Source organism: Talpa occidentalis, unplaced genomic scaffold (genome assembly GCF_014898055.3).
Source record: "Talpa occidentalis isolate TD23 unplaced genomic scaffold, MPIMG_talOcc4v2.1 talOcc4.7, whole genome shotgun sequence".
Taxonomy (NCBI): domain Eukaryota; kingdom Metazoa; phylum Chordata; class Mammalia; order Eulipotyphla; family Talpidae; genus Talpa; species Talpa occidentalis.
The window spans coordinates 44218959-44231601 of record NW_023605083.1 but is presented as its reverse complement, the minus strand read 5'-3'; the positions used below and the strand labels follow the sequence as shown (position 1 = coordinate 44231601).

Sequence of the window (12643 nt, the reverse complement as noted above, 5' to 3'; positions counted from 1 at the left end):
CTTCTGACTGTACCCAGTGCATGTATAAACAAAACAAAACAAAACAAACAAACAAATAAATAAATAAAACATGCCTCTATTAAAAAAAATAAAAGACTTGGGGATGCTAAATGGGTGAGGGGATCAAGAAGTAAAAAATAGCTGTTACAAAGAAAAAGAGTTGTAATGTACAGCATAGGGATAATGATTAATAATATGGTACTGCAAATTTGAAAGATGCTAAGGAAAGATGATAGATTTATTGTGATTATCATTTTTCAATGTATACAAATGTTGCATAATTTTGTTATTAAATACAGTGTAGAGTGGAATATTATTCTGCCTTGAAAAATATCTTTCTATATAAACATAAATGGAACTTTGGAGCATTTTGTTACATAAAATAAGTCAGAGAATAACATATATTGCATGATACCACTTGTATTTAGAATCTATGAAGCAAAAAAAAGAACAAACCAAGTTCATAGATTCAGAGGAAAGACTGGTGGCAGCCAGAAGCAGGGTGGAGGTGGGTAAAATGGTAAAGGGGGTCAAAAGGCACAAACTTCCAATATTTAAAATAATAAGTCTTGGATGCAAAGTTGATTGAACATACAAAACAGTATCATTCACCAGATTAACAAAAAGCAAGAAAAAGCCACATGATCATTTCAACAAACTGAAAATATACTTGAAAAGTTTCAGCATCCATTTATGATAAAATATCTCAATAAAATGATATGACAAACCTATCATACTCAATGGTGAAAAACTGAAAAGCATTTCCCCTAAAATCAGGAACAAGACAAGGACATCCAATCTGTCCACTACTGTTCAACATAGTATTGGAAGTCTGTGCTGGAGAATTAGGTAAGAAAAAGACATTAAAGGAAATGCAAATTGGAAAAGTGAAACTATCAGTATTCATAGATGACATAATAATATACACTGAAAATAAAAAAAAAAGATCTGCAAAAATCTACTAGAAATAAGTGAATACAGAAAAGTGGTCAGGAAATCAATGCACAAAAATCAGTTCCATTTCTATATGCAAACAATGAATTAGAAGAGAAATTTAAAAAGATGTCATTTACAACTGCACCAAAAAGAATGAGATACTTGGGGGGCCTCCCTGGTGGCACAAGGGGTTAAGTTTCAGCACTGTGAAGCTATCAGCAGCCACTGCAGCCCGAGTTCAATCCTGGCCAAGGAGCAAACCTACATGGTGCAGCAGACCTCTCCTGTCTAGCCTGCTGCTCCCCTCAGCAGTGTATTTCAGTAGATATGCCTGTTCTGTTCCTCACTCTGTCTCTGGTGAATTCTCTCACCCCCTGCACCTCTGGTCTGTATCCCAGTACTTGTACGCATACATAAATAAATCTATCTTTAAAAAAAAGGAGAAACTTGGGAGTAAACTTATCAGAGGAGGTGAAGGACCTACCCATTGAAAACTGTAAAATATTGTAAAAGGAAATTAAAGACACAAAAGAAATGGAAGATACCCCATGTTCACAGATTGGAAGAATAAACATTGTTAAAACAGCCATATTATCTAAAGCAATTTATAGGTTCAATGTAATCCTATCAAAATCCCAATGACTTTTTTTCAAGGACATAGGAACAAAAAGTTACAAAGTTTCTATAGGACCACAGAAGACCATAAACAGCCAAATCAATCCTGAGAGAAAAGAAAATGCAGGTATCACTCTCTCCGACTTATGCTATAGTCAATAGTAATCAAAACCATATGGCAATAGAACAAAATAGAAACACAGACTAATTGAACAGAACAGAAAGCACAGAAATAAGCCCATACAAATAAATATAGGCAGTTAAGTTTTGATGATGTGCCATGACCATAGAATAGAGAAAGGAAAGCCAATGGTGTTGGGACACATGGACAGCCACATGCAAAAAAATGAAACTAGATCCTTAACTCCATACACTAAAATTAACTCCAAATCTATTAAAGAGTTGGATATAAGACCTGAAATTATAAAATACTAAAAGATTAAACAGGTGATACTCTTCTGGACATCAGTATGAATATGTATTTGGGGGATGCAAGCCCAATGGTAAGAGACACAAAAACAAGCGTAAACAAGTCCGGCTACATCAAACTAAAAACTTGTACTTTAGAACAAACAATCACAAAGACAAAAAGGCAAGCTACAGATGGGGGAAAATATCTGCCAATTATACATCTGTCAAAGGGTTAATTTCTAACAACTAAACAACAACAAAAATCAATGTAATCAGAAATGGACAAACGATCTAGACACTTTTCCAAAGAAGATATTCAATGGCCTATAGGCACATGAAAAAATGTTCCATGTTGCTTGTTATAAGGGAAATACAAATCAAAATTACATTGGGAGATATCACCTCACCAGTGAGAATGGCCTATATCAAAAAGAATGGAAACAACAAATGTTGGTAAGGATGTGGAGAAAAAGGTACATTCATCCACTGTGGAAGGGAATGAAACTGGATGCAGCCTCTATGGGAGACACTATGGAGATACCTTAAAAAATGGAAATGGAAGTACCATATGATCTAGCAATATTAACAGCATGGTATTTACTCAAAGAATATGAACACTCTATATGGAAGTGTATGTACTTCTATGTTCGCAGCAGTCCACAGTTGGCCAGTCATGGAACCAACTTAAGCGCCCAACAGCAGTACACTGGATAAAGAAATTATGGAATATATACTCCATGGAATATCACTCAGCTATTAAAAAAATGATGAAATAGTGCCTTTTGGGACAAAAATGGATGGCTTTTGAGATTCCGCTCAGTAAAATAAGTCAAAAAGTTAAAGACACATGCCATATGGTTTCACTTATTTGGGGAATATGAATAACCCAAGTACAGAAAAAATAATCCTTAGATTCTGTGAAAAATATACTGGTTACCAGAGGGACTAGGGGGAAGGGAGGAGGATGTAGGGGGTGGGGAAGGACCTTGGCAAGAGAATGTTGGTGGAGGATGAGTGAAGCATGTGCACATATAGAGGTGTGAAAGCATACCACCAAAGTTATATAAATATGCAAAAGACTGACAAATCAATACTTTTTTTTAAAAAGGGGTATGAATGTATCACGATGATTACAGTTAATACCATCCTGTACATTTGAAGTTGCTAAAAGTAATTTTTTTCTTAATAGAGGCAGGTTTTATTTATTTATTTATTTGTTTGTTTGTTTGTTTGTCTGTTTGTTTGTTTGTTTGTTTGTTTATACAAGCACTGGGTACAGTCAGAAGCGCCGGAGGGTGAGAGAATTCACCAGAGCAGAGCGGGGAGCAGAGCAGGCAGAAGGACCGAAGTACACTGCTGAGGGGAGCAGCGGGCGGCAGGAGAGGTCTGTGCGCCATGTGGGACCCTCCTCCTGTGGCCGGGGAGCAGCCGGGGATTGAACCGGCGCCGCAGAGGCCGCGGGCAGCTTCACAACCCAGCACTCAACCGCTGCGCCACCGGGGAGGTCCACTAAAAGTAAGTCTTAAGAGTTCTCCTCACATTAAAGAATTTTGTAACTATGTAACATGATGAATATTAACTAGATATATTATGGTGGTGATTTTGCAGTGTATACAAATATCAAATAATTGTATATCTGAAATATAATGTCAATTATAATTCAAGTAAAAGTTCATCTGAATCCAAATTATGTGCTGTTAAACCACTGGATAATTATGCCTTCCTGTTCATTTCTAGTAGTTTGGGAGCTTGACAAAGGAACATGAACAAATTTTATGCTGCATGTCACTGTTTTCCCACATTTGCATTGTTTTATATGTGGCTTACCCGCTGCCAGTTTTTCTTTGGATTCACTTGTAAATGGCTATGCTTTTCTTAATTAGGGTGCTATTCAGTCTCAGAATTCCAAGTGGTATACATTAAGGAGTGGTGAGAAATGAATGATCACTCAGAATTGATGACTTGCTTCTATTCTAGGTAGTAAAGCAATAGAGAGCCCATTTTCCTATGTCATCTCTCAAGTGTGCAATGGGTATGTATGATGCAAGGAAATCCAATTGCAAAACCTGGTTCATTTAACTTAAGATCATTTTGGATCTAAAAGTTTATCCTTTTAAATGCTTTGAAGAGTGTTATCTCATAATCGATCATTTCCCTCCATACCATTTGTGAAGTCCATCATAGGCCCACTGGGAATACCCTTGCTGGGCAATTGTCTTTATTTTTCAACTATTACATAAATTTATTTTCTTAGAATCTCTGACACAAATCACATTAAATACTGCCATACTCAGACCATCATATTTATATTTCCCTCTCCTACTATCACTTCATTTACTTGTTAAAGTCTATAGATTTTGCAGTTGATAACAACATTCTCTTAAATAGCTGTGTAAATGCAGAATGAGAAAAACCTATTATAATTGCAAAAATAAAATGCAACAAAACCAAAGTAGTTTTAATGCACAACAAAAACAAAACCAAACCAATAATAAAAAACCCTGCAGGGTCTCCCTGATGGCACAGGGGTTAAAGACAACTCTATCAAGCTATTGCCACCACTAGCACGAGTTTGATTCCCAGGCCAGACAGGAAGGTGACCCGCATGGTGCAGCAGACCTCTCCTTCTTGCCCACTGCTCCCCTCAGCAGTGTATTTTGGTACATCTGCCTGTTCTGCTCCCCCCTGTCTCTGGTGAATCCTTTCACTGCCCCCACCAATCTCTGGCCTACACCCCAGCTCTTGTATGCATAAATAAGTAAATCTTCAAAAAAAATTAAAAACCTTGGGCCTCCCTGGTGGTGCAGGCAGTTGAGCGCAGCAGCGCTGTGAATATTTGTAGTAAACTCTGCACAGACTCTGAACAATTTGAAGATGAAGAGATTTATATTCAGAGCCTATGCCAGTACAGGCAAATGCCACATCAACTACTACCATGGCCCTAGGGCATTCTGCTCTTGTGGGGAGGGGTACTTTGTCACTGACATTCTTCACATGTGGTACATGGTGATAATAAACAGCAGAGCCACTTTTGGTCAGTTTTGTATCTGCTGTTATTGCTCAACAGACAATGTACCCTTTGTATAAATCTGCACGCCTGGCTACATCTCCCTTGGTACACAACTATCATATTTTGACAGTGTCTATTTCCCTGGGATCACTTGACACAGAAGAACCTGCTAGTGACCCATGCTGATGGGTCAGCAAGGAGCTGGCATGGGTCAGGGAGCACTACCAGGGAACATCCGCCATTGCCAAGTGCCAGACCCCAGGCATTGCCATGGTGGGAGCAATGAGCCTGACCTGAGTGGAGGACGGGAGGAGGATGCAGTCCTGGGAATGAAGTAGATTATGAACAAGTCAAGTTTACTTGAATGTCTTCTATGAACCCTGCCTTTTGACAAACATTTGATTTCTGGATAAAACTTTAGTAACCACTTGGGCCTCCCTGGTGGCACAAGAGGTTGAGCGCAGCACTATGAAGCAATCTGCAGCCTCTGCAGTGCGAGTTCGATCCCCGGCCAGCCAGGGAGCTACCCACATGGCGCAGCAGACCTTTACTGTCTCGCCTGCTGCTCCCCTCAGCAGTGTATTTCAGTCAGTCTGCCTGTTCTGTTCCCCACTCTGTCTCTGGTGAATCCTCTCACCACCCCCCAGCACCTCTGGCCTGTATCCCAGTTATTGTATGCACAGATAAATCCTTAAACACACACACACACAAAAGCCCAAAAAACCTTAGTAACCATTATCATCACTGTAGGTGAATATGGAGGTGACCTGGATCCAGATTCTCTTTAGTGAAACATTTAATCTGAATCATTGTGACTGTACCATCCTGCTGGTATTCAACTCCCTGATTGTGTGACCACTGTGGCAACACAGATGAACCACATCACAGAAATGGAGAAAAGAAATGTCCACACTGTATGGTTAAATGGATCACTCAGAAGGACAAACATTTCCTGGCTGGCAAATGTTTCGCCAATGACCACGTGATCCCTGCGCTCTGCTGTGTGCCTCCTGTGCCCTACATAGCCCACACTATCTGAATAGCATCCTAATACTTTATTCTTTAATCAGAAGAGGGCTAGAATTGGATACCAGCTCCACAATAGGCCTCAGGCCTGGTTCTTTTGCAGATGGACTGACAGAGCACTGAGAAACATGAATTTAACAGATCAAAGACAGGTCCAGAGCATGGCAGGAAGCTGGGGTAGTCAAACAGATCTTTCCACATACTCTGGGGCGGGGGGGCGCCATCATGGGCAGCACAGGCTGCTGAAAAGCTGTTCAGTCTCCCACCACAAACTGCATTTGTATTTTCCCATGTTTCATGTTACAGACAGGTTTTGTATGTTAGCAGGAGGAGAGAGATAAGCCTTGTGTGGCAACAGAATCTGGGACTACTTAAAAAGGCCTTTAACATAATTTCTATGTTTTACATGTCAAGAAAGTTTTCATTTTCCTTAGCTCTTGGGCTCACGAGGGGCAGAATGCCATTACTGATTTTCCTTAGTGGTAACCAAGGATAGGGCAAGCTAGTGCACTAAAAATTAAATTTAGAGTAAACTCAAATAAAAGGTAACTAAGAAAATCTGTCTCCCCTTGTGATTACGCAATTCAATCTAGTACAAATGGACAAGACTGGCTTGTTTATGGACACAAAAATTAAGGAAAGCTGGTTTGAGATGTGGATCGTGTATTCTGAAACATTAAGCAATAGTTGTCACATTTTATCTTTTATTTCTATCTAAATATTATTTGTTTCTTATCCTTAAATAATTGACTTTCAAATGGTTATCTTGAGACCTGGAATACATGACAGACAATTCAAAACAGAATCACATGAAAAGTGATAATGTTGCTATGAATGTGAAACACTCCTTGACTAAAATATACACCACCATTTTTTTCTATTTAGCAAATCAAATTACAGAAAGGGAGTTCTTACCCGGTGTCTTGAAGTTCCTCAGCTGAGAGGGGGTATCATAAACTTCAAGGATCCAGTCACCAGCGGCTCGTTCTCCCCAGCAGTGAATGGTCATGAACTCCCAGTTTTTAAATCCTTCCATGGAATGATCAAAAAGCCTGAAAATAAAAATAAAAAAAAAAAAAAAACATTGTTTCTACATGTTATTAAAAACCCAGTGATAGTCAGGGCCTCCCTGGTGGCACAGGGGTGAAAATCTCAGTCACTGCAGCATGACTTCAATTCCCAGCCAGGGAGCTAACCCACAATGCACAGCAGACCTCTCCTGCTGCCCCCCATCAGCAGTGTATGTCAAATATGCTTGTTCTGCTCCCCACTCTCTCTCTGGTGAATCCTCTCACCCCCCGTCTCCTCTGGCCTACACCCCAGTTCTTGTATACATAAATAAATAAAAATAAATCTTTAAAACAGGGCCTCCCCGGTGGCGCAGCAATTGAGCGCTGGGTTGCGAAGCTGCCCGCAGCCTCTGCAGCGCCGGTTCGATCCCCGGCCACCGGGTAAGGGTCCCACATGGCGCGCAGACCTCTCCTGCCGCCCGCTGCTCCTCTCAGCAGTGTGCTTCATCAGTCTGCCTGCTCTGCTCTCCCCTCTGGCTTTGGTGAATTCTCTCACCCTCCTGCACTTCTGACTGTACCCAGTGCTTGTATAAATAAATAAATCTTTTAAAAAAAAATCTTTAAAACAAAAAACCCAGTGAGATACAAGTCAAAATCATGATCAATGATTTATATATAACAGCTTGTTCAGCTTAATACTAAGTTGTTTTCATCCTGGACATCTCCAAGAAGTAGCTCCAAACACATATACTTGTTGTACCATAGAGGATCCAGCATGGGGCTGATTATGCAATAGCAAATCTAGAAGAGATAACCATTTGGGTATAAGGGGAACTAGGCTAAGATTTGATCCACAAGACTAATAATACTAAGTGCTAATGATGTGGAACAAATAAAGCTGTCTTAACACCGCAGATGGGGATGAAAATGGTACAGCTTCCCTGAAAGCAGTCTGACAGTTTTTACCACACAACTCAACAATACCCTTCCTATATATTTACTCCAGAAATATATGTCCACACAAAGAACTCTACATGAAGGCTCAAACAGCTTTATTCATAATAGTCAAAAACAATTAACAATTTAAATGTCTATCAGCTGATGAATGGGTAAACCATTTATGGTATATTCATGCAATAAAATATTACCCACTGATAAACAAATGAACTGATAATTAACACAGGAATGTGATTTCTGAAAGCATTAGTAAGTCAGATACAAAATACTTCCTGTGGTATGATTCAATTTACACAACATTCTAGAAAAGGCAAAGTACATAGAAACAGATCCATGCTTGCCATGGACTAGGAAAGGCATGGCTGAAATTTGGGGGATGATGGAACCATTTGAAAATAATGGTATATAGTTACATAGATTTGTGAAAACTATTTTAAAAAGTGAATCATATTGTATGTAAATTATGCCTCAGTAAAAAGACTGCCCACTTATCTAGTTCAGGAGCAGTGCTTATAATTCCAGTCTAGATATTTCTCTTCCTTCCAAGGACCTTTAAACTCTCTAATTCCTTATGTAAAATCTCTTTCTTACTGAAATAGAATAATTTCTGTTTCCTGTGTGTACACTGCTGATGGGATTGTAAAATTGGTGCAGCCATTAAGGAAAGCTGTATGGAGATTCCTCAAAAAATTAAAAATATAAATTCCTTAGGGTCCAATTATCCTACTTCTATTCACCCCCAAATACAAAAACATATACATATATTTGAAATACATATATTTTAAGAGATGTATGTACCCCATGCATTTATTGCAGCATTATTTACAATAGCTAAGAGCTGTAGACAACCAAAGTGCCCAACAACAGATGAATGGATAAAGATGCAGTATATATACAAAATGGAATACTATCTAATTAGATAAAAGGTGAAATATTGCCATTTGTAATAACATGGATGAAACTAGAGGCTATGACGCTTAGTGAAATAAGCCATATGGAGAAAGATAAACTTGGTACCTACTTCAAGCATATGTGGGGTACAAAACAACCAAACAAATGAATGAACTATATGAAACAAGAATAAACTTTTAGACCATATGACCAATTAATGGTTAGCAGAAGGTGGAAGGTGCATCAGTGAATTATGTAAAAGAAGTCAACTGTAATATGAAGGATAGAACTGGACTTTTAAGTGGTGATCTTAAAGTAGTTCATATGCATATTGGTTTTAAATGATGCGTACCTGAAACTTATGTTATAGTGCAATGTTACTTCAATAAGAAAATAAAGGAAATAGGCATACCATTTATAGAGGCATATACAGATTGACTACCTAAAGAACTACCCAGATGATTTCTGTGGAGATGGGACTTGTAGGGGAGGGAGGGGTAAGGAGAAAGGAGGGGGATTGAAAGATGTGGCAAAGACAGATTTTTAAAATACTTTTCCTTTTTGAATTATGTGCATTATTTTATTGAAAAAGATAATAAAAGAAATTTGAGAGCCTGCAAAGCAGAGAGGAAAAAAATATGTCTAATACTGTCTTAGAATCATCCATGTCCAGTTACTCAGATATTTCTCTTACAATGGAGACAAAAGCAAACGTCATTACAACTGGATTTTAAAGGCTATTCAGAATAAGTAATCAACTCTTCTTGCTGTAAGTTCATGTTCCCCAAGCAAACTGGTAGTTATAATCTGATCTTCTCTGTCGATGTAACCATTGTGAGAACATGTGTTCTTCAAAAACAAACAAACAAAAAAACCAGTTTAATCTTCTTAAAACTTAATGTGAGAATTGTGATTTTTTAAAAAATGTTTTCTATACCATGTTTAAGCACCCTCTAAACGCCAGTTGAATTTTAAAGCTGAAGGGATGGATTGTGGACTGTGTTAGGTCAACAGCTGCCACACAGAATTCCCTAGAGAAAAGCAATACATGGGAAAGTCACCTGCCACATGCTTCCGAGTCCTTGGAAGATGGAAATGGGGAACCATTTAGCAGAATTTTCAAGCATTCCAAGGTCAGAAAATTTGGAAAAAAGGCTGAGTTAGAGTTGAACAAATCACTTTACTGGAAAACATACCAGATATATGGAATATTCAAATATATTTTTTACAACCCAATCAAAAATGGGCAAAAGAGCCAAATAGGCACTTCTCCAAAGAAGATATGCAGATGGCTAATAGGCATATGAAAAAATATTCATCATCATTATCATCATCAGGAAAATGCAAATCAAAACCACAATAAGATACCATCTCACACTGGTGAGAATGGCTCATATTAAAAAACAAACAAAAAAACCCAAACAGGAACACCAAGTGCTGGTGAGGGTGCAGAGATAAAGGAACCCTCTTACACTATTGGTGCAAATGTACACTTGTGCAGCCACTATGGAAAGCTGTGTGGAGGGTCTTCAAAACACTAAGAATGGATCTGCCATACAACCCAGCAATTTCACTCTTAGGTATCTACCCAAAGTACACAAAAATGAGAATTTGAAAGGAAATCTGTACTCCTGTGTTTATTACAGTAGTATTTTTTCCATAAGAATGGAGGAAGTAACTATTTTTTTCCTCTAGAACATTCTTTTTTTTTTTTTTTCATTATATATATATATATATATATATATTACATCATTCTTCCTTTTGGACACTGTATGCTTTCTCTCCTCAGGTGTAGTCCCTGTATAATTCACCCCGTAAAATAACCACCAAGTCACCTGTGCGCCATCACCATAGTCCCTTGTGCTCTTCCTGCCCATGTTCTGACCCCTCTCTTTTCCCCTCCCCTGTAGAGTGTGATTTAGTTGCCTATTAATTTTGTTTTTCAATTTATTATGATTATTTTTTCCCCAGATCCTTTATTTGGTTCCCCTACATTCTTCCTGCAAGTGAAGCCATCCATTCTTTTTATTTTTCTTTCTGGATTATTTCACTGAGCAGAATCCCTTCCAGTTCCATCCATGTTGTTGTTAATGGCATGAGTTTATTTTTTTTTGATTGCTGAGTACTATTCTATTGTGTATATGTACCACATCTTCCTGATCCAGTCATCTATTTTTGGGCATTTGGGGTTGTTTCCATAGCTTAGCTATTGTAAATAGTGTTTATTGCAGCAGTATTTATAATAGCCAAGATATGGAAACAAACTAAATGCCCCCAAACAGACGAAATGATAAAAGAAGAAGTGGTACATAGACAATGGAATAGTACTCAGTGATCAAGAACCATAAAGTCATGCCATTTGTGGCAACATGGATGGAGCTGGAAGGGATTATGCTAAGCAAAATAAGTCAGAAGGAGAAAGATATATACCAGATGGCTTCACTTATATGTGGAACACAGAGAAACCAAACAAAGGGTCAAAGACAAACCTTAAAGCTGACCATAGATCTGGGTATCCCAGTGGGGAGGGCGATGAGGAGGCATTAAAACATGGTGTGGGGGAGAGCAAAAGACACTGTAGTGATGGACAAAGGGTGCTTTGATGGTGGGAGAACTACAGTGATCACAATAGTCCTATACTGTCAAAAAAAACAAAAACAAAAACAAGGATTAAGAAAAAGGCACCTAATTAAAAAACACTTTAGAAAAAAAACAAAAACATGTTTTGTTAATCTCCATAATGGGGTTAAAATAGTAGACAGTGATTTTCTTTTTGGAAAAATGAACTTATTTGTTAAGGTAATTTTGGTTTACAACACTGTATATGTTTTAGGGGTACATGTTTACACCTCTTCAGATATGTTTGCCACCACATGCCTACCACCAAATAGCCCATAATCCTCCGCTACAGTCCATAGGCTCCCTCCCCCCCCATTTCCTCCTTCCCCTCCTGCTGTGGTAGTATTAGATCTACAATAGGATTTCAAGGGTTTGTTTTGTTTTTGTTTTGTCTGTTTCCTTGCTTTATATTTCACATGAGTGAAATCATCTGATATTTGTCTTTCTCCTTCAGACTTATTCACTAAGCATAATCCCTATGGTTACATCCATGGTGTCACATATGGTAAAATTTCATTTTTTTCTTCACTGTGTAGTATTTCATTGAGTATATAGACCACATCTTTATCCACTAATTGTCGGACACTTAGGTTGTTTCCAGAGCTTGGCTGTTAGTAAACAGTGTGGAATGAATATCAGAGCACTTCTCTCTCTTTAAATTAGTATTTTTATATCCTTTGGCTAGAAACCTAGCAGTGGAATTGCTGGATCATATGGCAGATTTATTTTTAATATTTTGAGAAACCTCCATACTGTATTCCATAGGGGCTACATCAATCGACAGCCCCACCCAAAGTGAATGGGGAAGTCCTTTTTTTTCTCTACACCCTCATAGTAGGCAGTGACTTTAAAAAAAAGGAAAAAAGAAAGAGTCCTTTATCTTTCTTTCAGAATACAGTTTCCCCCCACTACTGGAAAGTAGAATGTTACTATTTAGTGTGATTTGGTAGGTTTTAGACTAGGAAAACTAGCCCCATTAATTTATATGGAAAAAATTTTGAGTATACTCAGACCCACCAAAAAAATACCAAATAGGAATAATCTTTTAGATAACAAGGGAAACTTCTGTACTTATGTACCATGTATAAAAATTCTAAATGGATTTGGAATGAGAACCTTACTAGATCTAATGGCTTTTTCTCAAGATAGATGTCATTGAAGCAGTGGT

General features: G+C 38.2%; 1 protein-coding gene across 3 annotated transcripts in view; it reads right to left on the bottom strand.

The window, feature by feature from the left end:
• PCSK5 (proprotein convertase subtilisin/kexin type 5) overlaps positions 1-12643 on the bottom strand; it is a 417590-nt gene that overhangs the window by 148861 nt on the left and 256086 nt on the right. For all 3 annotated transcript variants that reach the window (XM_037495353.2, XM_037495354.2, XM_037495352.2), the window contains exon 13: positions 6914-7050. In XM_037495353.2, coding sequence (XP_037351250.1) covers positions 6914-7050 — 137 coding nt within the window. The remainder of the gene's footprint in view (positions 1-6913; positions 7051-12643) is intronic.